Raw genomic sequence first — 27,409 nt, forward strand, 5'->3', positions numbered from 1 at the left:
TCATTTGGAAAATGCTTAAGTCAAGAAAGCTATTCTTGAATTTTGTTTAGGGGAAGTCTTATAGTACTATAAACATTGGGAAATGTTTCATAATAATACCTTTGGAACATAAATTTTGAAGCAAGGCCTTGTATTTTAAATCAGATTTGTCTTAAAGTGCCTAGTTATCACTGTCACACAAAAGTGTAAGCATAACTTGGGATGGTAAGGGTAGGAAAGAGGCAAGCACAATGGAATCCAACACTTTTATGTTTCAGACACTGAAACTGTAGGAAAGGACACTTTCTGAACATTACACCATGGCAGTGCTTGGAAAAGTGAGAGCTAATTCTAAAACACACCATAGAATGTGATGACACCTACATGCTTTAATGTGAATTTAGTGTTTGATCTTATCTCCTCCACTAAAGGATAGGAGCCTTGATACTTAGTTCCTTGGACTAGCAAAACAGAGACATAGCTAATTCAGACGGGAAAACAATTTACATGTTCCACTAGGTGTGTTATAAATCCAACATACTTTATGAGTAAGAAAGGAAGACATTCAGGATGGGTGCAGAAACCAAAAAGAAAAAACTCCAGCATTTTGGATCAACATTCTACCAAAGTCTAATAACAATGGGTAATAATTCAGGCTAATGGCCTGAAAAAAAGTCAAGCTTTTACACATTTAAAAATAATACTCGAATTATGCTCAGTGAAATAAGCCAAGCGGAGAAAGAGAAATACCAAATGATTTCACTCATCTATGGAGTATAAGAACAAAGGAAAAACTGAAGGAACAAAACAGCAGCGGAATCACAGAACCCAAGAATGGACTAACAGGTACCAAAGGGAAAGGGACTGGGGAGGATGGGTGAGTAGGGAGGGATAAGGGTGGGGAGAAGAAGAGGGGTGTTAAGATTAGCATGCATGGGGGGGTGGGAGAAAGGGGAGGGCTGTACAACACAGAGAAGACAAGTAGTGATTCTACAACATTTTGCTATGCTGATGGACAGTGACTGCAAAGTGGTTTACAGGGGGGACCTAGTATAGGGGAGAGCCTAGTAAACATTATATTCTTCATGTAAATATAGATTAAAGGTAATAAAAAAAAGAAAGAGAAGGGGGATTACTCCTTGATAGGATAAAACTAACTGTAAATCAACGATTAATGCATGCTTTAAATATCCTTAATTTTGATCACTTAAAGGGTGTCAGATGATCGGCTATGGAGGTACACTTTTTCTGATAATATTCCTTTCTCTTAAAAAAAAAAAAAAGCAGTTCCTGTGTGTTGACCTCCAGTGAGTTCTACACAATGGTATAAAGGGCATATCAAAGTGTGGGCAAAGGGTCTGTTTGTGTTTATACAGAGGATCAAAGCCTAATTTGGCTACCCAGAAAATGAACTAGGATATGATATGAAGAAGAACTTCCAACATCAGCACTCTCTGGAAGAATCATACCAGAAGATGATCATCAAAAAACCTCAACAAAGATCCAGGCGATGCTACAGCTGTAGCTGCATTCATCCCACCAGTTCCTGGACTTGCCATTGGAATGAAGAATGAGATATCTAAGCTGGCCTGTGCATACAGTAAAACAACAAATTTGACTGGATCTATACTGTTGGAACTCAACCAAGAATTAGGAGAAGTGCAAGTTGTAGCGCTCCAAAATCTTACAACTACAGACTATCTACTGTTAAAAGAACATATGAGATGTGAACAGTTCCCAGGAATGGGTTGTTTTAATTTGTCTGATTTCTCTCAGACTGTTCAGGTACAGTTGGACAATATCCATTATATCATAGACAAATTTTCACAAATGCCTAGGGTGCCTAATTGGTTTTCTTGGCTTCACTGGAGATGGATGGTAATTATAGGTCTGCTTTGGTTATGTAACTGTATTCCTATTATGTTAATGTGTGTGTGCAATTTAATTAGTAGTTTAAAACCTATACATGCTTAAGTTACTCTACAAGAAGATATGTCAAAGAAATAACCAATCTTCCCATGTTTTCTTCCATCTGCTACCTCTATAGCTTTTCTTCTTCCTTCCTAATTACAAGCCTTAAATAGAATTCGTGCCTCATATCGAATTCACCGAGTATCATAAATCCTCCAAGTGGTAAAGATACCTCAAGACAAATGCTGGGCATAGCAGCCACAGGGCATAAATCTGCAAAGAAGTAAAAAGCTAACCTTTTCAAACAATATTGCTTCTCTCTCATTTACCAACTTTACATTTCCCTGTATGGCCCCGGAAGATGACTGGTTAGCCAGAGACGGGTAAGATTCCTCAAGGGAGGAACAACCTAAGACAGGTACAGTCGCAGGGGGGCCATCAGGTAAGAAATTAGGGATCAACAGAGGTGAGGCTTAGAACATGTTTTGAGAGAAATCTGCATCCATGGATGTTTTATTGCCCTTGTCTAGCTTGGATTAACACATAGTCTACAGGCACACACCTGATCATCTACATTTGCTCTCTTACAACACTAAACTATGTTTTCTACCTTTACCTTGCATCTACCTATCACTTCAGCATTTTATTAAAAAAAATAATAATAATAATAAAGGGAGAAATGTGGGATTCACATATAAATCAAGCATAAAAATCAAACATATATTCATATTTGACCTGATTGTTTATAATTCATAATGAGTGATCAAAACTGAAAGTTTTTGTGATGACTGCCCTTGTACTGTTCACCATGTAAGAACTTATTCACTATGTAAGAATTTGTTCACCATGTAAGAACTTGTTCGTTATGCTTCAGAAGATTGGAGACTGACGAGAATTAGGCTGGGGGTGGATTAATGATTGTGCATTGAGCATGGACTTCCTTATACAGAATTTTATTGTTGTTAACAACCATTTGATCAATAAATATGAGAGATGCCCTCTCAAAAAAATAAAGAAAAAAAAAAAGAAAATAACACTCAATAAACTCTTGAATATTTATCAACCAGACCAAACAACAGTCTCTATTTACTGTGTGTGTGTGTGCGTGTGTGTGTGTGGAGGGTGGGGAGCAGAAATCAAAGCTCCAAAATCAGTAAGATTAGAATCTCTGTATTTCTAAAAACAAGTTTTCAGGAGAATCCTCCCCTCACCATGGGAAAAATGTGCGTATAATTAAAACTTGAAACCAGATATGAGAAAGAGTAAGTTTCCAAATGACAGGCATCACAAAGATGGAGAATGAGATACATTACTAAATATTCAAGAGCTTATTGAGCATTATTTTAAAATGTGTAAAAGCTTGATTTTATTACACATTATTATTAGAGTTTGGTAAAGTGTTGACACAAAATGCTGGTTTTTTTCTTCTTGGTTTCTACACCCATCCTGAATGTCTTCCTTTCTTATTAAAACCTAGAAATGGTAAAATTATTACTAATAAAGATTGTAATTAAGGTAGGAAAATAAAACCTAAGTAAGTATTAGGCTCTAACTGCTCATTAAACTTAAAGAACTGGCTAATGTGCTGAGCCCACACATAAGCATTAAGTAGGTTATTACCCTAAATGTGGTGAAATATAGGTAAAAGCTCCTACATTTTAAATTCATACTTTCTACTTAGAATGTGAAAGTAAGACCAGCAAACTCTAGAATGATACTCCCTTAGAAAAAAAGAAATACAATGACCAAAAAGTTAAAGAAATGTTCTGGACTGTATTTACCCACAATAGAAAAGAGTATAGGGATAAGCAAGGTGTTTTGAAAATACAAGATAATCATTTATCAAGGAGTTGAAACTGATAAAAAAAACTCAAGCACGAAAAAGTTTTTGTCCAATTCCACAAAACAAACCCAACTAAAAAACAAAAACAAAGCAAAATGTTTTAATTCAATAATTAGAGCTTATTCATGGAAAAAGTTTGTAGATTTAAAAAAACACACAAGTTCCACAGCAAATTCATTTTCACATGCACATAAAGGGTTGTAGAATTTAAATCCCATCTCCAAGGGTTCCTTAGTTACTATTTTCTTTCTTTCTTAAATGTCATACTTATTTCTTAATTTCAAGTTATTGGTGAAAGAATTTAAAAATATTTTTAATTTACTAGATAGGACATTTTTATTCATTAATAACTCAAAAGACACAACAAAAAGCACAAACACATCAAACTTTAAAACGTGACTGAGTCTTGTTAAGGTACAGAATGAAAATTCCTCAGTTATCCTGGACTACCTGGCATATCTGTAAAAACAAAATCCAACAATTTAAAACATTAATAGAAAAACTAAGGACCAATTGTGGGTCCTAGCTCATTTTTAATTACTATAATTTGGTATTTCCAAGTTTTTATATACGTCTGTAGCCTCAATATTGTATATCCGAAAGTGATTATAAATACACTAAAACAAATTATATTTAAGTCTTCAGATACTTTTTTTTTCTTTATAACAGCAAATTTAGAAGAAGAAAAGAGAAAAGGAGAGACTGACCTCCAAAGGAACATTACACAAAGAGGTATGAGCACTAATATTGCTAGGATAAAACTAATTTTCAATCTAAAACAAAACTGTCTGTAATCAATGTAATAGAGTAATGTCCTCAGATCAAGATGTGAAGGGATTTGTGAGATCAGAAAGGATAGTCTATTTATTTCCTTAATGTTCCCTTAGATGTCCCTTAAAATACACTTTCCATGTCATGCTACACAAGATGATTTTATAGAATAAATGCAGCAACAATACAAGAAACATTTTTGTACTTACCAATCCTGCTGCATACATGGGCACTATAACAGGCTGCTTCTTATTGCCCGTGAAGAGCTATACATGTATTAGAGAGAAAGAACATATAGAGAATATCTGTCATACAATGAAAGAGCTTCCAAAATATGCCTGAATGCTTTATTACATGCATTATGAAAGATAAACTGAAGAAATTATTAAATTGCTCATATGAGGTTATATTTTTGATCTCCCAGTCCAAGTTCATTTTATAGTTAAGGAAAACCACTGACAACTTTTTCTAAAAATAAGAGATGTCAACTGGAGAAAAAATTTAGATTTGTTTTAAAAGTTGGTATATTCTATACTACGAACATTTAAACCAACTAATATTAATTTTTCTGAAGAACTAGCCTATCACAGCTTGAACAAAAGTGTAACAATTTAAAAACACCCATAGGTGATCAAAGGATTTTCCAAGGTACTAACAAACTCACAATGTTTCGGGTGTCTATTCCCAAGGAGCACAAAAGCTTCTTGTTGCTATGGGAGCCGCCCCACTGGTATCTCAAGCCATGTGCATCGTGGATATCCTGTAGCTCAGTCCACACATCCAGCAGTTCCCTGAAAAGGACCCGATGAAGCCACCAACAATAGGTTACCAATAGCTTTCACCACAAATTCTACTTTTAATGTGACTGTGAAATATTAAACATTCCAATTAATCTTGTGTCTAACATGAGTATACAACTACCATCTCGATGAAATCCACAGCCAATATTACAGTTATCAAAAAGGTTAAGTTAAACTCACTTGAAATAATATACTAGTAATCAAGCAAAAATTTAGTCTGTTATTTACTGTAAAACACAAATATTTAAAAGGAGTAAGAAACCACTCAGCATTCTACTGTCTTACTATAGCCACGTAATATTTGTGTTTTCTCCTTGAGTCTTGATCCACAGTTCCAAGTACTGCATATGTATAATCTTGTATTTTTTTCAGATTTTAAGCATGTCCTCGTCTACATACATATCTTTTTCAGTGGCTGTGTAATGTTCTATTATACTGATGCACTATTATTTATTTAGCCACAATCCTACAGTTTTTGAAAAAAAATTTTAAGCATTTATTTGAGCAAAAGTCAATTAGAATCAGACACACCAAGTAAGAAGTAGTTAAGAGTATACCCCAATTGTAGTTTTATGTAAGTTATTTGTACTGTTCTGCTCCTTTTGTTGGTAAGGCAAGAATATCTTCCTGTACTTTATAGTATATTTTAGAGTTGTGTTATTTCCTTTAAATCTGTAGCAGAGATTTCTCAGTGAAAGAGTGTAAACTATCTGTACAGCTAGCACATTAAAAACAACAACAAACATCTAAACAGTTTAAGATGGCCAAAAACATAAATCTCTTCTGTCCCTACTCAAAACAAAAATCAAGAAGGGAAAAAATCCAGAGTCAATGAAATGAAGAGATAAAACTCTGCATCAGAAGTATCAGTCACCAAGAGGGACGTAGGAGAGGCAGAGAAAGACACTGCCTCTATAGGCAGAGAGTAATGAAATGCAAGGGAAGTGTCCAGGAATAACAATAACTTCGAAATTAAAATTAGAAAATCAATATAGATCTTCTAACATCCAATAATTAATAGGAGTTCCAGAAAGAACAGAGACAATGGAGGGAAAGTCACTGTCAGTACAAGAGAATTGCCCAATACTGAAGAACTCCAGTTTGAAAAGGCCTCCAGAAAAGGTCCTACCTAGGGCTCAGTCCGGTGAATAAAGAGACTTGTATCAACATACTTCATTGTGAAATTTTGGAACATGAGCAACAAAAGACCCCAAATTATAAATTTAAATGGGGGTAGAATAAAATAAAATTTTATCTCACATGTGCCATTTTTCCTCAGGAGGCTATTAGAGAATGTGCTCCACCAAAATATAATCTAAGGAAAGAGAAGTCCCAAGTCAGTATGCGTTTAAGAGGCCTCGACTGAATCCATTCCAGATTGGAACAGGAAAATGGAGGTCATCTATCAGATTAACAGGTTTTGGGAGGGTAGGAAAAGACTCAGTAAATGAAAAAAGAGAGGTAATCATTGAGACCAGGAAAAAATTCTACTATAAAGGAAATAGTGGCTTAACAGTGAACATTATATGGTTAAGATAATGAAAACACCAAATAACAACATAACCCCAAAGTATAATAATATTGGGAAGATAAAGGGACAAGAATAGCAGGTATAAGATCTAAATTCTCATCTATCACACTAGAAGTCAAAAGATTATATATATAATTGTTTGGAATATTGATTTAGAAATATTTTTTTGAAAAGCTCAAAATGGAGAAGCAGAGTTTTAAAAATCGTGTCTTTAAGCACAAGATGATTTTTTGAACTTTAACACAATAATGTCACAATAGTTTTAGAACTTTGTTTTACGGTAAGTTAGAACAGTTGAAACTAACAGATATACGTGCTATCTAAAAACTGCCTACTACTTACCCATTTTCAGCTAAGGCCTCTCTTGTTTTTAATGGGAAGGTGCTTGTTTCCAGCAAGTGCTGCAGGGAAGTAACTTCCTCTTCAGTATCAGGGACAAACATAGAAGGAAAACATGCTTCGAAAATTCGTTCCAGGCGGTTTAGTAAAGCTGTCTGCATCAAAACATCCCCCAAAAGTTTATTTTCATTTCTCTAATTTTAATAATCAAAATTCTATCATTAATGCACACACACACACCACTTCCACACCCTATCCACTCCTGCAAGAGAGAGGTGAACTGTATCACCACTGAGTGAAAGGAGCATAACTCCATAGAACAGTTGCTCTAAATGATTAAATAATCATGGTGGTAACAGTAGTGACAATTAAACATAGTTACTTGACAAGCACCATACCTGGTAATTTACAAATATTATCTTATTTAATCTATTACAAAATTCTACAAAGAAAAAATTATAGCCCATTGCACAGTGAGAAAGCAGTCTCAAAGTCTGAATAGTTTGTCCAAAGCAAAAATGAAAACAAATGAAAAACCAGACAGCATTCAAATTCTTTCTACCACACTGGAATGTTTCTTACTACCACTAATTTACTCTAGGTGGAACAACTGGATTGGACGCTTGTGAAAAATACTATGCTGTTACCCTCGACCAGAACCTTTTCCTTTGACATAAACATTTAAATTTTAAAAGCTTTTTAGAAATCTCTCTGCTGCTAATAGAACAAAGTAGGGAAGAATGTCTCAATTTTTACTAAGAAATGCAACACCTCATTTATCATTTTGATGATCTATGTCATCTTTTAGGATTCCCATTTCTCTACTCTTCCATGGTGTCTACACATGGATTTTTGAATAGAACACTGACTTTTCTCCAAGCAAAGCCTGCATATTCCCTAGAATATTCTCACTGAGAACACTGGCATTTGGGAGTACTTTCACTAATTAAAACTTGTTGGATTTAGAGTGACATATTTTTTGGATACTACTAGGTTTATTTTACATGTGCAACCTACAGTAACATTTATTCCCACTTTTCTAGCTGGATTTCAGATACACAAAATATTTTCAACACAGCTCAATTTACTACTTAAATATCAAACAGGAATACAAACTGGGAATAAGTTAAAGCTTGTTGAAAGATTAAGTGTACTACTGATATGACACCCAATGTACAAGTAAAGACCACATCATGGTGGTATTTCCTGTCAAGTAACAAAACACAAGTTAACATTTGATTTCTATGCTTTATTTAGTAATCAGGAAACAGAAAAATGAAAAACAAAAGGAAAAATTTTCACAAACACATTTTCTAAACCCAAATCTCTTTTGGAAGCAGTATCACAACAAAAAACTTAACACCGCATAATTAGTCTCAGGGTACTCTTCTGCTGTCTCTACAAAAGTTACTCTAGCACCTTCATTATATTCATGTGTGTGATATGGGAAAAGTTCTCAGTATCAATTAGGAAACCTACAGTAAAAAGTAGACTCAAGATCCCAAGGCTTGTGAAACTTGAGTGCGTCAAGGGGACTGGCACTTACTTGCTTCAACAGAGGGAATGGACAGACTTTACTTTTCAAAGGATCAGATAACCATCTAATTGGAAACATGATGAGTGTTGGGTCCTCCTGGGCAGGGAAGATTAAATAAAAACTCACATATGACCAAATTTTATTTCTCTGTAAATTTTAAACAAAATCTCTTATCCTCTTTGTTATCCTCTTAATGTGATAGAAAAAATATATTTATCAAAGAAAGAAATGACCCCCAAATACTTTCAATCGTTTGGGCAACATTACATGATCTTCAGTACACCAATGAGCCAATTCTCAAATTAGTGGAATGTACTTGAACAAATAGAACATTACATTAACCTAATCAACTCAATTTTTTACTTCTTCTCAACCCTTTTTCTCATAAGAATATAAATTCTGTAGAAAATTTAAAAGAAAGTTTAGGATTATATTATATTCAATTGCTTCAAATTTTTTTGTTGAATGAGGTAGAGCAAGGGTCAACAATTTTTTCTGTATAGGGACAGATAATAAATATTTTCAGCTTTGCAGGCCATCCATAAACAAATAAGAGTGGGTGTGTTTCAATGAAACTTTATTTACTCTAACAGGAAGCAGGACAGATCTGTCTTATAGGCCAGAGTCCGCTGATCCCTGAGGTATAGCAATAAAGATTCAACTAAACAATGCACTGACTGAACAGAACCATCCATCACAAGGAGGAACTCAACAATTCAACAAGAAAGCATCAGAATTAACAAAGATTTTGATTAAAATTAAATTTCCTCTGACACCTTACTTTTAAAATATATCAGTTTCCAACTATCCACAAGATCAGTTTGATGGTAAAAGGACACCCTCTAAAGAATTTCTTACTACTATGTTGTCCACGGTAATAAGTAACTAATGCGAGATTTCACTTATTACTAGTTAATTCCTTAAGTAAATGGCTGATGTAATTATAACACTTCAGTAGAGGACTATGGACCCAAGGGATGGGATTCAGTTTCTGGATTTATAAATTGGAGACATTAGGCCCTACCTCACAGGGTGGATGATGGAATTACAGGATTAAGTGCTTGGCAGCTAATGTATGCTCAAGAAGTGGTAACTTTTATCACTAGTATTGTTATTATACAGATGATACATACAGACACAGTGGCCTGCCAGGGAATAAAATAAATGTCAACACTGCATTCAAATCTCACTAAGAATGTTTCTCTACCATATACTTAGCATTCTAAATCATTATGAAAACACTTGTTCCATCCATCAATTTCTATTCTCAGTAGTGCCCCCATTTAATCAAAACCAGTAGACTTCCTACTGTGGTTAGATATACACTATACAGAAAGAAGAGTTCATATAAGCAGGGTAATATAAATAAAGCTTCTTTTTTACTCATGCACTCTAGAAGAATAAACTCAAGATATTATATTTTAACACATTATAAGAAGTTAAATAATCCAAATATTTTGCATTCTCCCCAGGATCTTCATATTGAGTTGGGAAAAAAGTACCTAATTAAAAAATATCTATCTTTAAGAGCTGCTTATATAAACAGAACCTGTTACTTCCTGTGGATTTTAAACTTTGGAAATTGGTGAACATTTTGGTTGACTTGTTGGCATCTGTGACTTAACCCTGATCATACTATGAAATACAAAGTATGTGAACCACACATTGGGTGTGTTTAAGAATGTTTCACTTCTCAAGAAGCATAATAAAAGTTCAAAAATGTGAGGGAACATAGACCAACTAAGAATATAACTAACATAATGCTCAGGAAAGAAAGAAATGACCTATACAAGAACACTTCCTCTTGTGACCAGACAGGTTTCCTTCAAGAAGCAGGTTTTCTTAAACAGATTGTAATCAAACACTACATTTTTTTTTTCAGAAAAATGCCAAAGATTCCTTTAATTCAAGTTCCTTTCAAACAGCAACAAACACTAAATTTTTAAAAAAATTATTTTGAACATAAAATTTGAGCATGAGATAAAAGGCACACCAAAACTGTTGGTATTGGAAAAGGTACCAGGTTTGTTTTTGAGTATTATTAAATAATTTTAGCTGATTGAAAATATATACTTTTCCTCAACATAATCAGCCAAAGTAGTTTAATATACCCAAAAGCCTTAAACCAAATCAGAAATAAAATTAGTATCACATCAAAACTAGAGTCAATAAAGTGAAGTACTACTTAAACTTGTATTCTACTGTGCATGAACAAAAAGGAACTGCTTCTATGATCTCTTGCTTCTATATAATGCATATCTAGCCATATTAGGAAGTCTACTCCTGGTTTGATTGAATGGGGGTACTATGCAATTTTTAAACTCCTTGTAGCTGATTAACTCAGAAAAAGAAGAAATGAATTGAACAGTGATGTTTATTAACATATTCCAGTACATGCAGACTTGTATTAGATATAAAATTCCAAAAGATTATATTTTATTATTTGGAATTAATGGTAAAGTCAGACTGGCTGAATTCCAGTTTCCCTAGGCAGGTGAGGCAGCATATATAAAGCAAGAAATACCAGTATAACCCAGTTCAGGCAACTAAGGGCCTAAATTCAGCAAAAGATCAAAAGAAGCTCTCTGACACAAAGTCAGAAGCTACAAAACCCTGATACAGTGCATTAAGGTTTGTATTTAATGCTTATATGGTCCTTACCATGTGCCAGGCATTTTCCAAAATGCTTTACAAATATTAGCTCATTTAAGTCAAATAAGAACCATATAAGAAAGGTAACAGTAATAATATTATTACCCCATTTTCTAGATGAGAAAATGGAGCATTGAGAGGTTAACTTGTCCGTAGCCACATGAATATTACATGGGAAGGGCAAAACCTAACCTAGGAAATGTAGCGTCGGAGTCTGTGCTCTTAAACACTACATTTTCAAAGCAGTTCTAAGTTCAATGTCTAAAAATTTTGTGAGCTTTGAGGGCAGGAACTATGTCTTATCTTGAATCTCCAGCATATCACTGGTACAGGAATGCTAACTAAATCAATGTGCACCAGATTTTTCAAAAAAACACTTCACATTTATTTAAGACTGCAGGGGTATATTTGTTCTACTTATAAGTGTATTTTATTGTAAGCCATCTAAATCACTTTTGTACATAGGTTGGATATGTTTATATGATTATAACAACTGAATGCTCTACATATGTAACTTGATGAATCTCCTAAAAGAAACCCTGAAAGATATGCATTACTTTTTCCATATTATAGATGAAGAAACTAAAGCTCATAGAGATTAAAATCATTAACCAGTCTCACGTTGCTAGGATCTGATCCAAAGTCCAACTCCAAAGTCTACTTTCTTTTCATCAAATCATGCTTTTACCTGCTTTTTTGTGATCTTTCAAACATTCCTAGCCATTAGATAAGGGATTCTGCTGTTAACTGCTGAGGTAATAACTACACTTAAAAAGCAAATATGTCATCTAACACTACAATTCAGTTTTCAACAAAGCTGTTTTTAGTAAAAATTGTTAAAGTTTTTACTAATGAGTCACTGCTGCACTGACCTAAGACCCACATAAATTAATGTGAGGGTAAAAAGTAAGTACACACACACTTAGCATACTAAGTATTTAGCTGAGGTTCCAATAGGAACTAAATAGCAAACTAAATAAAATAATGTTCCCATAAATAAAGTTTGAATTTTAAATGCTTTCAACTTCAAAATCAAAGAGGAAAATTAGTCATCAGTTCTCTGTTGAATTTGGATTTAGGAAATTGGTGGCCAGTTACCTAAATACCAGTTTGGGTAACTCAATCATGTCCTTCAATGCATACATATCTCAAATTCTGAGCCAGGCAAACATCAGCACATATGGTCATTAAACATTTTAAGAACTGGGGGCTCTGATAAATGTAAGGTTGAAAGTCAAATGCTCTTCAAGGCAGGTGCCAAACTCCCTTTTTATTTTCTCTATTTATGCCCAGTGCTAAGAAACCAAAGAAGGTCTGCTACCTGCACAGAAGAATACTTGTAGTCAAGGGTTCCTACCTGTCAAAACTATTCTGAGAATGGAAATTAGCCTAAAGCAGCAGCTTTTCTCTCAAAATAGTTTGACAGGTGAGTATTCAGCCAGAACCAGGAGTACTGCCATGCAAATTCTCCTTTGCCTCCCTATTACTTTCTGTTATTCACCAAAAACCCTGTTGAATTTCCAAAAATTTCATTTCTGAGGTTATTCAGTAACAGCTAACATTTATTAAGGGAAGTGGCTAATTCAAGTAAGCCCTGAAACCTGAATCTGAGTCTCGGAGTATAAATCCAGAGCTTTGTTTTTAAGCACTATACTATACCCAGGGCCAACTTATGCAGTAGGCACAGGACCTAAGGCTTGCAATAATTTAGGGATTCGTTAAAATGTTTAAATAGCTAGTACTGACATACTTGTCTTTATACCAAGTTATAAAATAGAATTTTAAATATCTTTTATGGGGAAGGGGTTCACAAGAGTTGTATGTGGCCTTGGCTATACTTGTCTCTTAAGGTATGCTGGCTTTTAACATTTCTTTCCCAATTTTCTAATTTCTCATGTTTGTTTTTCTACCAGTGTCCTTTATTTATTACCTTAAACATCTCTATAAATTTTATTTTTACTCTTTCACCAGATAGGATTTCTGGGAAAGCAAAATGGATATTATCCAATGGTTTAATTCATCAATGGGGGCAAAGCAACATGCATAAATTCATGTATACTCATTCTCAGTTATGTTGTATCTCTACGTCTAGGGTTGGAGGAGGGCACCCTGGGATAGGTAAACAAGCACTCATCTCATTTTACTCACTGGTGCAAAATAAGTCATATTACCCAATGCAGAGCTTCCCAACTGGTATGCCCCCAGTCACAAACAGCTTACAAGTCTTCCCCAAATCCTGAAAGCTATATATGGGAATATGAAGTTTCCTTCTGTGATAGCTGATTTTATATGTCAACCTGATTGGGCCATGAGGTGCCCAGAAAGTTGGTCAGACATTATTCTGGGTATGCGTGTGAGGGTGTTTCTAGATGAGATTAACATCTGAATTGACAGACTGAGTAGAGCAGACTGACTTCCCTAATATGGGTGGGCCTCATCCAATCAACTGAAGATAGCTTGGACTGTCTCTTGGACTTCTCAGTCTCCATAATGGCATGAGCCAATTCCTTATAATCAATCTATCTCCCCTTCCTCTCTCTTTCCTCTCTCCCTTCCTCTTTTCCTTCTCCTCTCCCTCCCCATCTCCTGGTTCTGTTTCTCTGGAGAGCCCTGATTAATACACCTTTATTTTATCAATAACTACGTGGAGTACAAAAAGATTTAAGTATACTGAGAGTCTCATTCAGTTTTCCAAAGGGGTAAGACCAGTACCTAGGATCCTAGATTCTGGTTCTTATGCCATTCAAATGTATATCTCCTTTAAAGTATCATTCCTAAAATTTCTTCAACATATTTCTAGTTAGTTTTCCTTTCTTCCTTAGGCATAGAAGTTGATTAATGACAATAATTTTAATATTGACAGCATTAGGTTTTGCTCTTAAGTGGAAGTTTAGAAGAAACATAAAATCCACTGGGTAATTTTATCTTCCATTTAAGAGGCTACCTTATCCCACATCACCATTAAATATTAAGTAAGATATCAAATATAATCTACAATTGTAACTATCAATCCCCCATTTCAAGCTATATAAGAAGAGTGACCTATTATAATATTTACCATGCTCTAAAAAGATGGCTTGTCCTTTCTTCACAATTTCGGGATAAATTTAATGAAGTATTTCTATCTATTTTGGAACTGAAGACCAGAATTTCAAATTTTCTAAGCGAAAAATAGCAAAAGGAATTGCCATCCAAATACTTCAAGTAAGCAAAGAGTTACAAGGCCACAATCTTAGCTTTTAAAAAAATTGAGATATAATTGATATATAACATTATATTAGTTTCACATGTATAATTACTGTACATACTGCAAAATGATCAGAGTAAGTCTAGTTAACATCTACCACCACAGTTACAAATACTTCTTTTCTTGCGATGAGAACTTTTGGATCTACTCTCTTAGCCATTTTTAAATATACAACAGAGTATTAACTATAGTCACCATGCTGTACATTACATTCCCAGGACTTAATTATTTTTTAACTAGAAGTTTGTACCTTTTAACCACTTAATTTCTTTATTTTGTTGCTTACGTCTATTTTCAATAATAAGTGTTCACCCACAGAAAGGAAAACTTGCACAAATCTTAGGCAGATGATTAAATAAAGGTGAAAATGTAGGATTTCAGTTTGAGAATGCTGACTTACTGGTGAACAAACCAAAAACTTAATCACAAGATAAGCCAGCGTATTAGTGATTCTCTTCTTTTTTCCTTTTTGTGATGTTTAAAATTTTAAAAGCTTTCAAAACAAATCTTTAATAACATTTTCTGAGTAGCAATATCAATTAGATGGCTAATAAGAAAAAATGACTCATAGCTTCCTTTCCTGTATCCATTTAATATAAAGAGATGACTTACCATTTACCTAAATTTTCAAATAACACTCATAACAATATTTAAAACATTTTACAAAAGCCCACAGTTAAAAGCAGTGCTTAAGACATCTCCTTTACTATATAACTAAGAAAAAGACAGTGTGGCTATTTCAATCAAGATTCCTTTCTGGAACACTAACAGGTTAAAAAATAAAACAGAAATAAAAGTGACAAGGTGGCACAATGGTCTTTTGGAACAAAGGACTGCTTTGAAAGTAAGGAGGATTTTTTTCTTTGTTGTCATTTTGTTTTGTTTTAAATCTTAGATCCAAAAGTGAAGGACAGTTTTGACCTCTTTCCAATTTGTATAATACAGATACCACTACTTGCTTTTCTCTACAATTTATAAGAATGTTAGCAAGAGCATGAAAAACACTGAAGTCTGGATTCTCAGCAAAAATATTCACTGAAGGGGAAGAGTATCTCAATAAATGGTCTTTTTTGGCTTTTATATGAAGCTTGAACCTTCTGAGGCTTGCTGAACCCACATCTGACAATTAGTTTGACTAACTAAGAACATTGTTAAGTTCGAAAGATTTCTTCTTGGTTGACTTTTCCCTAATTAACAAATTACTAAGCTGCAACAAGTGATTGCTGACTCAAGAAGATATATTTTATTAAATATTAAGTGGTCTTTTGGTAGGCTAAAAAAAGGGAAGTACTAAAAAATAGGGACCTCAACAATGTCACATGTTACATAGAGTGAAAAGTAGAAAAAATCTGAAATGACAACTATAACATTTGTTGACTTCACAAAACAAACAGCTGTTCTTTGTGTTTGTTAGTTGAATTAACTGAGCAAAGACTCTTAAAATATTTTGTCGAAGCTTAATTTGGGCAAAGCCACTTGATAGCACTCTGTCCAGTATAGACAGAATAGTTGCATCCAGATAAGAGTCAACAGGAATAAATCATTTAAAATTCTACCATTGAAAAAACCTAATGTTTTTTCACAACTAATATGTGAGGATTTCTGTGATGTCCTCAACACTGTAACAACTAGGATAAACATTTTAAGAAAAATATTAATAAATCTAATCCTCTCCTAGAGAACTAAGTTAATGTACTTTTTCAGCAGATTCTGGAAAAGGAAGAAACTGTGGGCCACAAACCTCCTTCACAACAGTAGGGTAAGAATGAAAATCACTTCCAATTCAGTCACTTACTCAGCAGGGCTTACCCATTTTCCTAACTCAACTTCCTCCCAAACTTCTCTTCAAGCTCCTTCCAGTATTTTATCCTTTCCAACATCCAGCTCCAAGTTCTTTTCATTTTGTATAACCCATTCAGCAAAAATAAATGCCTGAGGACCGACCCAAACAAATCTCAGGAAGTTAATGCATCTTGCCACATCTACACAAAATCATACTACAAAATTTTACAAAAAAAAAAAAATCAAACTATAAAACTTATTTTTCAGATTTTTTCACTCATTTAAAAATTTATTGTCATGGTATCTTCACAAAAGTCCTTTGAAGTATATAATATCTCCTCTTTACAGACTCCATTTGAGCTCAGAAGTAACTTGTCCAAATTCATAAAGCTTAAAAAAATATGAGTCAAGACTCAAATTACAGATCTGTAAGATTCATAAAGCCCATATACTTAATTACCTCATATATAGTTATCAAATTAGACATAAACAACTTCAATCAACTTGTATGATGCAAAAAAATCCCTTTGGAAGTGGTCATATTTTTAAAAATTCATTATCTCATGATGTTAAAAGTTCTAAGGCTATAAATTAAAGATTATCCAATACTGGTGTCACCTTATACTCTAGGAAGATGAAACCAAGTAGTGAAAGGATTAAAAGGTCAAAAGCAAGACTTCCCTTTGCATTATATTAGTTCATACACATAATTAATTCACTCCTTGTTTAATTTAAACTTTTAATCTTCTTTTTCCCTATGTTGTACTGCATTCCTTATTTAAAACTGCAAGCTTGTCTCAATAATAAATTACTCACTAGGAATAACACCCATTAGCCAAGCGATGTAACAACTGAATCAGCAAATTAAGCTATTCAGACACTCAAAGTCAAATAATAAGTGATTAGCTGTACACACTAACTGGTTAATACCATAATTTCTAATATCTTAATGTATCAAAGGTATCAAAGCAATAATGTATAACCATTTCAATTAACACTCAGACTTTGGAAATATTTTCAATTGAAAAATGGTTTGCTCAGCAAAAGATAACTGGGGAAGTAGAGTTTGTGGAGTCTGATTTTATTTTCAGTATCTTTAAAAGAAGCCTGTGGACCACCTGTTACATATATCAACTGTCAGCACAAAGCAGGGATTTTTCCCTAGGAAACACTCTCTAGAGTATTCTCTTCCACATCCCTGGGGTTGAGGAAAGGTTAAATTTAGCACAGGGTACAACTCAGGACTGGGGAATAATCCAGGTATCAGGCTGTACCTCTAGGGGCTACTTTAGCTCAAAATAAATCTTAATAAATATTTTCTGAAAGAGTCTAGACCAGAAAAGAATAAAGTATAGGGGCTGTGGGGTAAAAATACTCTCCCTGACACACATACTCCCTAAGAGTATACATATGTACACCCTGCAAGAAATTATAAGCAAATAAACACAGCCATAGTAAATCAACCTACAGCTGTTTCTTGTTCTAGGTCAACACTTTAATCCAGCTCACATAGAGTGAAAAGTAGAAAAAAAATATCAAATGACAACCTCCCCCCAGGTTTTTTTGTAGCTGTTAAATTATGAAGTCCAACAGTGACTGTAATGGGGTATGTGCAGGGAACCTGATAATGGGGGATCTAGTAACCATAATGTTGTTCAAGTAATTGTACATTAATGATATCAAAATTAAAAAATTAAAAAAAATTTTATGAAGTCCAAGTCTGCTTTTTTCAAATTCTTTTTCTGCCCTTCAAGTAAGTCCCTACAATCTTCAGCTCAAGTAGTGGTTTCAAATTTTGCTTGCTCTCTTCTGCAATCAAAACTTCAATTTCCTAAGTCTTTCATAGACAAATTGAAAATTTTCTGAAAAAAGAAAAAAGTCTTATAAATCTGTTTAATCTTCTTTGAAAATCACTGTAAAAGTAAAAACTGAAGGATTAATGGAATAGCTACTTAATCCATTTTTATATAAGTGGTTATTCATCAAAACACCAAGTTGATGAATTTCTGTAAATACTAAAAAAACTCACTGATAAAAAGAAAAATCTGACCAAGCATTATTATAGGACTGTCTACTTAAAGTTTACTGAGAATTGTGAAAACTGTAACTAATCTACAGATTGGGCAAGCATTATGTGTCAAGAGACTCCTTTACTGGTACCCAATTCACAAATATCTTTGAAAGCTGAATTAGAAGCCTCCACAGATATTAACACATCTTATAAAATAGAGAAAATAAGTAAATACCTGAACTGAAGTGGCTGTGTCCTGTAACTGGCCACCAGCAACTGCTCCTTTGGAAGTTGCTAAGGGGACACTGTGCATTTTGGGAGTTCCTGGAGTATCGATCTTTTCATCTGTCCTATGTGACTGCCAGGCTTCTTTTCGATGATGAGATTCGGCAATCTGCTGGTCTCCAAAAGCAGCCCAAGAGCAACTATCTTTCTGTCCATCTTCAAAAGCATCCCAATCTACAACCTGGCTAGGCCCAGCTGAACTGAAGTCCGCAAAATCATCAGAGTCTTGAAAAGCACTGCCGTCATCTTCAATATTTGGCACAGAATCAAAATCTCCAAACTCACCTTCTTGCTCAATTTCCAGTTCTGAAACAGGTTCAGTGCTTGTCTCAGTAGCCTTTCTTGCCAACTTACATCCCTTACTACCAGAAGTCTGTTTTAGGTCTGACTCAGATATAATTTCTTCCTGGCAATAAACCGCATTTATATCCCCAAATTCTCCAAAGTCATCACCTGGTTCACTAAAATGTGGGAAGTGCTCTGAGGACTCTTCAAAAGTAACATCACTCATTGAATCTTGAGTACCAGTAACAAAAGGTGGAGTTGTGCCACTAGCTGTGCCAAAGTCACCAAAATCATCCTCGTTAGTATCATTGCAAGTCACAAAGTCATTACTGCTATCACCATTTTTTACACTCAGAGAATCATCCAAAACACTTTCTTCCGCAGGATCAATGCTGGGGCGTTGGTAATCAATGAACTTTCTGCATTCTTCTTTGGAAGAGCCAACTTCATCTTCACCATCAGAAGTTTTAACAGAATCCATGCATAGGTCAGCACATTTAGAAGTAAATAAATCAAGTTTTTCCTCAGCTTTACATTGTTCTCTCCTACTGGCTTCAGAATTATCAGCTGGGTCTACTGAACTCCAAGTCTTGGAGGGAAAGCCTGAATTCAAAAATTCATTCTGTTGCAATGTTGGAAGGCCTTGCTTTTCAGTACTGAAACCTCTGGTACTTGTTACACTTATTTCTGAAACACAAGCCTGATCCCCTCTATCAGTATCTCCCTTATCATCAAAGCTTCTACCCAAAGACACTTCTTTTACAGAATGCAGCTCATTGACTCTATTAATTTTGTTTTCCTGAATGGCTAGTACTTCTCTATCATTTAAAAATGCACATCCTATTTCTTCTAGTTGTATCCTTTCCTTTTTGGAAAATGTGGCAAAACCAGAAAATTCCTCAGCAGGACTAAGTTCACAGTCTAAATCATACTCAGTACCAAGAGTGCTAAGAGGCTTTTGTCCTTTTGAATCACTGATAGTGTCCAGATCATCTGTTCCCTGAGGATTTACAGTTTCCAATACTGCAAATCCATTTGTTAGAATCTCCAGACAGGGAGGCTTTTCACCATTGCAGTTCTCTAACCACTTGTTTTGATGAACAACATTCATATCAGTTCTAAAATCTCCTGGAGAGCAACTTTCAGGTGTTCCAACATTCTGTCTCTGCTCCACAACTTTATTGCAATCTCCTGAACTTTCTATGCCATCAATGGAAGTATCTAAAGTTTTAGATGCAATTATTTCTTTGCTGGTGGCAGAAAGTAAAACATCAGACTGTCCTTTCATAGGAGAAGAAAGTTCAGCAGTGATGTCCTTATCATTACCATTTTTAATGGGCTTAAAGTTTGTAAGGCTATCTATATTATCTGAGAAATCATGAATTGGCATAAAATGGTTTGAAGGTACAAATTCTTCCTTGGGACGAATATAATCTGGTGTATCAAAATCAACCAACCCTACACCAGAAGGGCTAACTTCCGAAAACCCACCAAATTCTCCAAATTCATCATCATCATCATCCTCGGCTCCATTGTCTAGTGGTGGTGGAGATGAAGAGTACATTTGAATGATGTCTGGCTCCATTGTTCAACTGCTTTCAAGTAATTAATTTATACCTGGGAAAAAAAAAGATTTTTTGGGGGAAGGGACAGATTACATATAACAAGTTCTTTCAAAATTCTCTCAAAACCAACTTCAAAACAATGCAAATTTACAGTGCTGTTTTGTATCTTTTAAACTATTTTTCTCTTACATAGCTATAATATAATGGCAAAAAAAAAATCCTCTCTTCTAACATATGCTTCCAAGGGCACTGGTAGTACATTACTGAATCTGGGGACTCCAGGAAATTTCAAATAAATACAAAAGTACACACATCTACAATATTCTTTCTTGCGGCACATGATTGTTCTCTTAAGCACTCTTTCCAGTTCATTGGTGATTCCGGGCTTGCCTTATGGATTTGCCTGAGTTCTTACTAAATAAAAGACATGAAAATTTTATCTGTAATAATTGATACAAATATTTTCTTTACTTTACTTTTCAGTGTTTATTTCTAACCCAGGTTAATTATTTTTGTCTTTGTTTTAATGGACTATTTGTTTGAACAGTTTTAGGTTCATAGCAAAGTTGAACAGAAGGTACAGCAATTTCCTATATTATTCCCTGCCTCCATTCATGCTTGGCTTCCTCTATTATGAACATCCCCCATGAGAGTGATACATTTATTACAACTGAATCTACACTGACACATCATTATGACCCAAAGCCCATAGTTTCTATCAAGGTTCACTCTTTGCACTGTACATTCTATGGGTTTGGAGAAATGTATAAAGACATGTATGTATCCACTGTTACAATGTAACCCAGAGTAATTTCACTGTCCTAAAAATCCTGTTTCAACTATTCATCCCTCCCATCCTGCCCTGTCAACCACTGATGTTTTTACTTTTCCAGAATGTCACAGAGTTGGAATCATACAGTATGTATCCTGTACATACTATGATTGGCTTCTTTCACTTGGTAATATGCACCTAAGCTTCCTCCATGTCCTTTTACAGCTTGGTAGCTCATTTATTTGTAGCACCGAATAATACTCCATTTTCTGGATGTACCAGTTTATTTTTTGTAACTCAATTTTGAAATTGATTAGGCAGGACTCACAAGATGTAGCAAAAATAGTACAGAGAGTTCTCGTGTATATTTTACCCAGTTTCCCCCAGTTATAATATGATAATGATAGCATATGATCAAACCAGGAAACTGACATCAGTACACTATTAACTCAGCTACAGACCTTATTTAGATTTTACCAGCTTTTTCATGTGTGTGTGTGTGTGTGTGTGGTTCTAGGAAATTTTATCACATGAGTAGATTAGATTAAGGTAACCATCACTGCAACTGGGAAAAGAACTGCTACAAAAATTGTTCACTAATATTCATCAATATAAAGAAACCCCCTCATGGTACCCCTTAATAGTCATGTCCTTTCCCAAACCCTAACTCCTGGCAACCACTGATCTATTTTCCATCATTATAATTTTGCTACTTCAAGAGTATTATGTAAATGGAATCATATAATGTGTAAGTAACCACTTGAAGTTGGCCTTTTTTCACTCTGCTTAATGCCCTTGAGGTCCATCCATGTTGTTGCATGTATCAACAGATCCATCCATGTTGCTATATATATCAATACAGTTCAGTCCTTTTTATTGCTAAGTAGTACTCCACTATAGAGATAGACAAGTCTGTTTCTCCATTCACTTCATGTAGGACATGTGGGTTGTTTCTCCTATTTCAGAATTACAAATAAAGTTGCTATAAACATGTGTATACAGATTGTGACATGAACATGAGTTTTCATTTCTCTAAATACCCAGGAGCATGAATGCTGGGTCACATGTAACTTTTAACTTTATAAGAAACTGCAAAACTGTTTTCCCAAGTTAATTTTTAAGGGATCAAATCAACTTGGTCTTTTCATTAGTAACTTTCTTCATTATTTTGCTATCATAAAAGCTTAAGATTTAATAAATATTCATTTTATTTTCTTCTGCTTTTAAAGTGTATTTTTTTTACATTTAATTTTTGATACATTTAGAACTTATTTTGGGGTATGATTTACAGCAAAAGTCTAAGGGAACTTTTTGTCTAAATAGCCAATTACCATAATCCCATTTACTGCATAATCTTTCCCATATCCACTGGTTTATATCTATTTATATACATTTAATTTTTAAATGGAATCTATGTCTGGGTTGTTTTGTCCCTCTGTATTAAACAGACAAAAATACCACAAGACAGATTTAACATCAAAGGCAAAGGGAGAATTAACCACCAAAGTCCTAGAATAAAACTAGCCCATACACAATGAATTAATATTTTCTGCAATTCACAGTTGCCGAGTTAGATACATGGGGAAAATGCTTACTACAAAATTCAATCAGTTTTGCAAGTCTAAAAAACCAAAACAGAACAAAAAATCACTTTCTTCCAACTCTCAGAAAATATTTTTGTAAGACCTTGTTTTAGGAAGAAGGTACCTTAGAAACCACTTAATTTAATACAGAGATGAGGAAAATGAGGTCTACTAAAGAGCAACTTTCCCAAAGGTCACATAGCTGGTTGGTAGAACATGGCTTCAGAATTTTGAAGAGGACCTTTGAGGTCAATGACTGGTCAGTCTCTGAGAGTTATTTGAAAGAAATGAGCAAGTCATGAGAAAAGTAAGACTCCATTGTAATATATCTGCTTTAATTGTCCCCCTTACAATATCAGCTTCATAAAGAAGGAAATCACTACTTTACTTCTGAGATACTTTTTCTGCTGCTGATTGAAAGAGAGAAGGACAAAAACAGTGAAAGATACATATAAACACTATTTTCTTTCCTTGTCTAGAGTCCTGATAATGCCTTCTAATTCTTAGAGGACAGGGTAATTTGACCTCTAATAGTTTTCATGTAATTATTAAATTCCTATTATTTAAAAACACTGTTAATGAGTGTGTGGAGAAAAGGATACTTGCACACATATTACTGGTGGGTGTGTAATTTGTTATAAGGCTTCCAGAAGGCAATCTGGCTATATTATTCAAATTTAAAAAATAAAAAAATAAAACAAAGTGCTCCATAGGGATAATTTAAGCAAATTATGATATATTCTTACAATAGCATATTACATAGCCTTTGATGTCATGATTCCCTTTCTTTTAATTTAGAAGTATTCATAAGGATGAGAACATGTCTAAAGAACACAATTGCCATCTCAGAGGGACTCCTACTAATTAAATTAGGGACAACTTGAGTGTCAAAATAAAGATAATAATGGATTATAATCCCCTGAATAAAATAATAAATTATCAAGTCCTTACATATATAAATAGGTATAAATTGAGAATAAATTGAAAGTCAGACGAGGAACAAGATATTGCACAGTTTCAAAATACCTCCAACAACATACTTAATTACAAAGGAAAAGAGTGTGACTTTACAGTGGTGAAGCCTGAACTCTTAATCATGAACATCATTAGTAATGAGAATGCTGAAATCGTGCATCACCTGACAAAATGCAATGAGAACACCACAGGATCATTTCTGGAATATTCCTGCAAAAAATACATAACCTGAATTGATTTATGAGGAAACTTCAGACAAACTTAAACTGAGAGATAGTTTAAAACACAATCGGTCTATAATGTTCAAAAGTATCAATGTCATGAAACTTAAGGAAAGACTGAAGAAATGTTCTAGGTTGAAGATGACTAGAGACATGACAAGTAAATGCAAAACCTGATTCTCAACTGGCTCCTCTTTCTATAATAGTCATTCCTGGGACTACTGTGAAACTTAAATCCAACGATAAGATAGCAGTAACGTATTGATGCTAATTTCTTGATTTTGATGTGGTTATGTAAGAGAATGTCTGCATGTAGGAAGTACGCGTGAAAATATTTGGGTTAGTAACAGTTTCAAATTGTTCTGGAAAAAAATCTTACACTGAACTTGTAACTTTTTACAGGTTTGTCACCTTTTCAAAATGAAAAATGAAAAAATGAAAAGTATTCAAGATTTGTTTGCATTTAAATATGCACATTTTATAATGCACGTTACTTACAGAATACCTTATTTTTTTTACTTGTGGCAAAATACACATAAAATTTACATTTAACCATTTCAAGTGTATAGTTAGTGGCATTAAGAATATTTACACTGTTACACAACCATCACTGCCACCCATCTCTAGACTTTATCTTCCAAGACATCAAAATATTGTCTGTACCCATTAAACAGTAATTTCCCATTCCCACTCCCTCAACCCCGCCTTTCCCACAACCACCCTTCTAACTTTCTGTCTCTATGAATATGACAACTCGGGGTACCTCATATAAGTGGAATCATACAGTATTTGTCCTTTTGTGACTGGCTTATTTCATTCAGCATAACATCCTTAAAGTTCATACATGTTGCAGCATGTGGGAGAATTTCATCCTTTTCAAGGAATACTATTACACTGTATGTATATACTATAATCTGTTGATGGACAGTTGGGATGCATCCACATTCTGGCTCCTGTTAATAAATGCTGCTATGAACATGGGTGTAAAACATACCTTATTTTTTAAACCTTTCTTTTTTTAAAATAATAGGACACTAACAGTAAGTTGCAAAACTAGTCGTCTTGTGCACCCTTCACCTAGCTCTCCCTAATGGTGATATCTTATATAGCTCTAGCACAATGGTAAAATTGGAAACTGACCTTGTTGGAACATTACTACTAACTATACTACAGACCTTATTCAGTTTTCACCATTAAAAAAGCTTTGCATTCATTTGTGTTTGTGTGTAGTTCTGTTCAATTTTACCTCACATACAGATCTATGTAACTAACATGACTATCAAGATACAGAATTGCAGCCACTCCTCTACCCAATCCTTATCCCTGGGCAACTAAACTGCTATCCCCATAGTTTTGTCAATTCAGGAGTGTTATATAAATCATATAATAGATAACCTTTTGAGGATGACTATTTTTACTCAGTATAATGTCCTTAAAGTCCATCCTGGTTATTGCATTTATCAACAGGTCAATCATTTTTACTGCTGAGTAGTATTCCACCATCCAGATAAACCAGTACATTCAATCATTCACCAACTGAAGGACATAAGAATTATTTCCTATATTGCATTATTATAAACAGCAACAAATACTACATTAATAATATATATACTAACAGTATATTTGAACAATAGATAAACTAAAGATGCTAAGAACATTTATGTACAAGTTTTATGTGAATGTAAGTTCTCATTTCTGTGGGATAAATGCCCAAAGTATGATTACTGGGTCCTCTGTTAAGTGCATGTTTGGTTTTATAAAACCCTGACAAACTATTTTCCTGAATGCTCTACCATTTTAACTTCCATAATACTTTATTTTAAAAGAACTATCTGTGATGTTTCTCTCTAGTAGAATCTGTTTGTGGTTAACCTATTACTTTTTCTAAACTTTTCTTTGTTTGGGAAGTAAAATTTTCTACTGGTTCAATGCCTGTTTCAAACTTGGATGTTAAGGTAAAAACAAAGACCTGAGTCAGGAACTTTGTAACCAAATCAACAACACAGAAAGTAGTTTTTCTTCCTGTCACACCTTGGCAAGGTACTCATCTCTCTTTCTAGTTGCAACAGGCTCTATCAGCCTTCCAGATTATGAACATTTCCATATTTTTCAAAATGGTGTCACCTATTGAAGAGAAGAGAAGGGTACACATTCCCTTCTATCAGGTCTTGGCTCTGGCCTAATTTACTCATCAGTCACTGCTCCCAAGTTTCAGCCAAAAATGACAAGCAAGACAGTGTGAAGGAGGTCCAAAATTTTCCAGAAAATTCTTGTGTCCAGCCCAACTCAGTAAAACTTGTTAGTTGAAGTATTATGTTAACTGAAGTATTATTTGTATAATGAATTTACATATTAAGTTTGGCTTAGACAAATCAAGGTTTTTTTTTTTTAAACAAAGAAAACCTGGACTTTAAATAGCTATTCCTACTTAACAGGACAAAGACAGAGGGATAGATGAGCTACTTTATTTATTTATTTTTTTTGAGAGGACATCTCTCATATTTATTGATCAGATGGTTAACAACAATAAAATTCTGTATAGGGGACTCAATGCACAATCATTAATCAACCCCAAGCCTAATTCTCAACAGTCTCCAATCTTCTAAAGCATAACAAACAAGTTCTTACATGGTGAACAAGTTCTTACATGGTGAACAGTGCAAGGGCAGTCATATCACAGAAACTTTCGGTTTTGATCACGCATCATGAACTATAAACAATCAGGTCAAATATGATTATTCATTTGATTTTTATACTTGATTTATATGTGAATCCCACATTTATCCCTTATTATTATTATTTGTTTTTTTTTAATAAAATGCTGAAGTGGTAGGTAGATGCAAGATAAAGGTAGAAAACATAGTTTAGTGCTGTAAGAGGGCAAATGCAGATGATCAGGTGTGTGCCTATAGACTAAGTATTAATCCAAGCTAGACAAGGGCAACAAAACATCCATGGATGCAGAAGATTTCAGATGAACTACTTTAATACACTGCTGGCATACAGCAAGTTCAATAAATGTTTCTTCATCCTTCCTAATCCTTCCTTCATAGCACCAGGAGTCCTCATCAGTTTCCAATTTCTTTATAACCTGATCAAGCACTCGTGTGTGTGTGTGTGTGTGATAGTATATACAAACAGTAGACAGGAGGCTCTTATGATTAAGTAATAAATGGGGTATCTTAAAGGTAGTCAGAGCATGGAGATGGAGAATTTGAGCAAACCACCTACACTTTGAAGATTAGTTCATGAGAAATCACACCTTTGTGAGTAACAGTAATTGAAAAGGCAAGCCAAAGAAGACTTTCACGCCTACAAAC

At 34.3% G+C, this 27,409-nt stretch overlaps 1 protein-coding gene across 8 annotated transcripts in view; it reads right to left on the reverse strand.

Moving 5' to 3' along the window:
• The window catches only part of AFTPH (aftiphilin), a 65,125-nt gene that overhangs the window by 17,856 nt on the left and 19,860 nt on the right, over positions 1 to 27,409 (reverse strand). For 6 of the 8 annotated variants that reach the window (XR_012121004.1, XR_012120997.1, XM_073212434.1 and 3 more), the window contains 4 exons: positions 18,639 to 20,590; positions 7,178 to 7,329; positions 5,169 to 5,295; positions 4,714 to 4,770 (listed from right to left, as the gene is read on the reverse strand). Coding sequence is in view for 6 of the 8 variants with exons in the window: in XM_073212434.1 (XP_073068535.1) it covers positions 4,714 to 4,770; positions 5,169 to 5,295; positions 7,178 to 7,329; positions 18,639 to 20,558 (2,256 nt within the window). In the remaining 2 variants the exon portion in view is untranslated. Of the gene's footprint in view, positions 1 to 4,713; positions 4,771 to 5,168; positions 5,296 to 7,177; positions 7,330 to 18,638; positions 20,591 to 20,850; positions 20,953 to 24,031; positions 24,079 to 27,409 lie in introns of those variants that run through there. The other 2 variants (XM_073212430.1, XM_073212433.1) reach the window with 2 other exon arrangements.

Source organism: Manis javanica, chromosome 1, assembly GCF_040802235.1.
Source record: "Manis javanica isolate MJ-LG chromosome 1, MJ_LKY, whole genome shotgun sequence".
NCBI classification, from domain to species: Eukaryota; Metazoa; Chordata; class Mammalia; order Pholidota; family Manidae; genus Manis; species Manis javanica.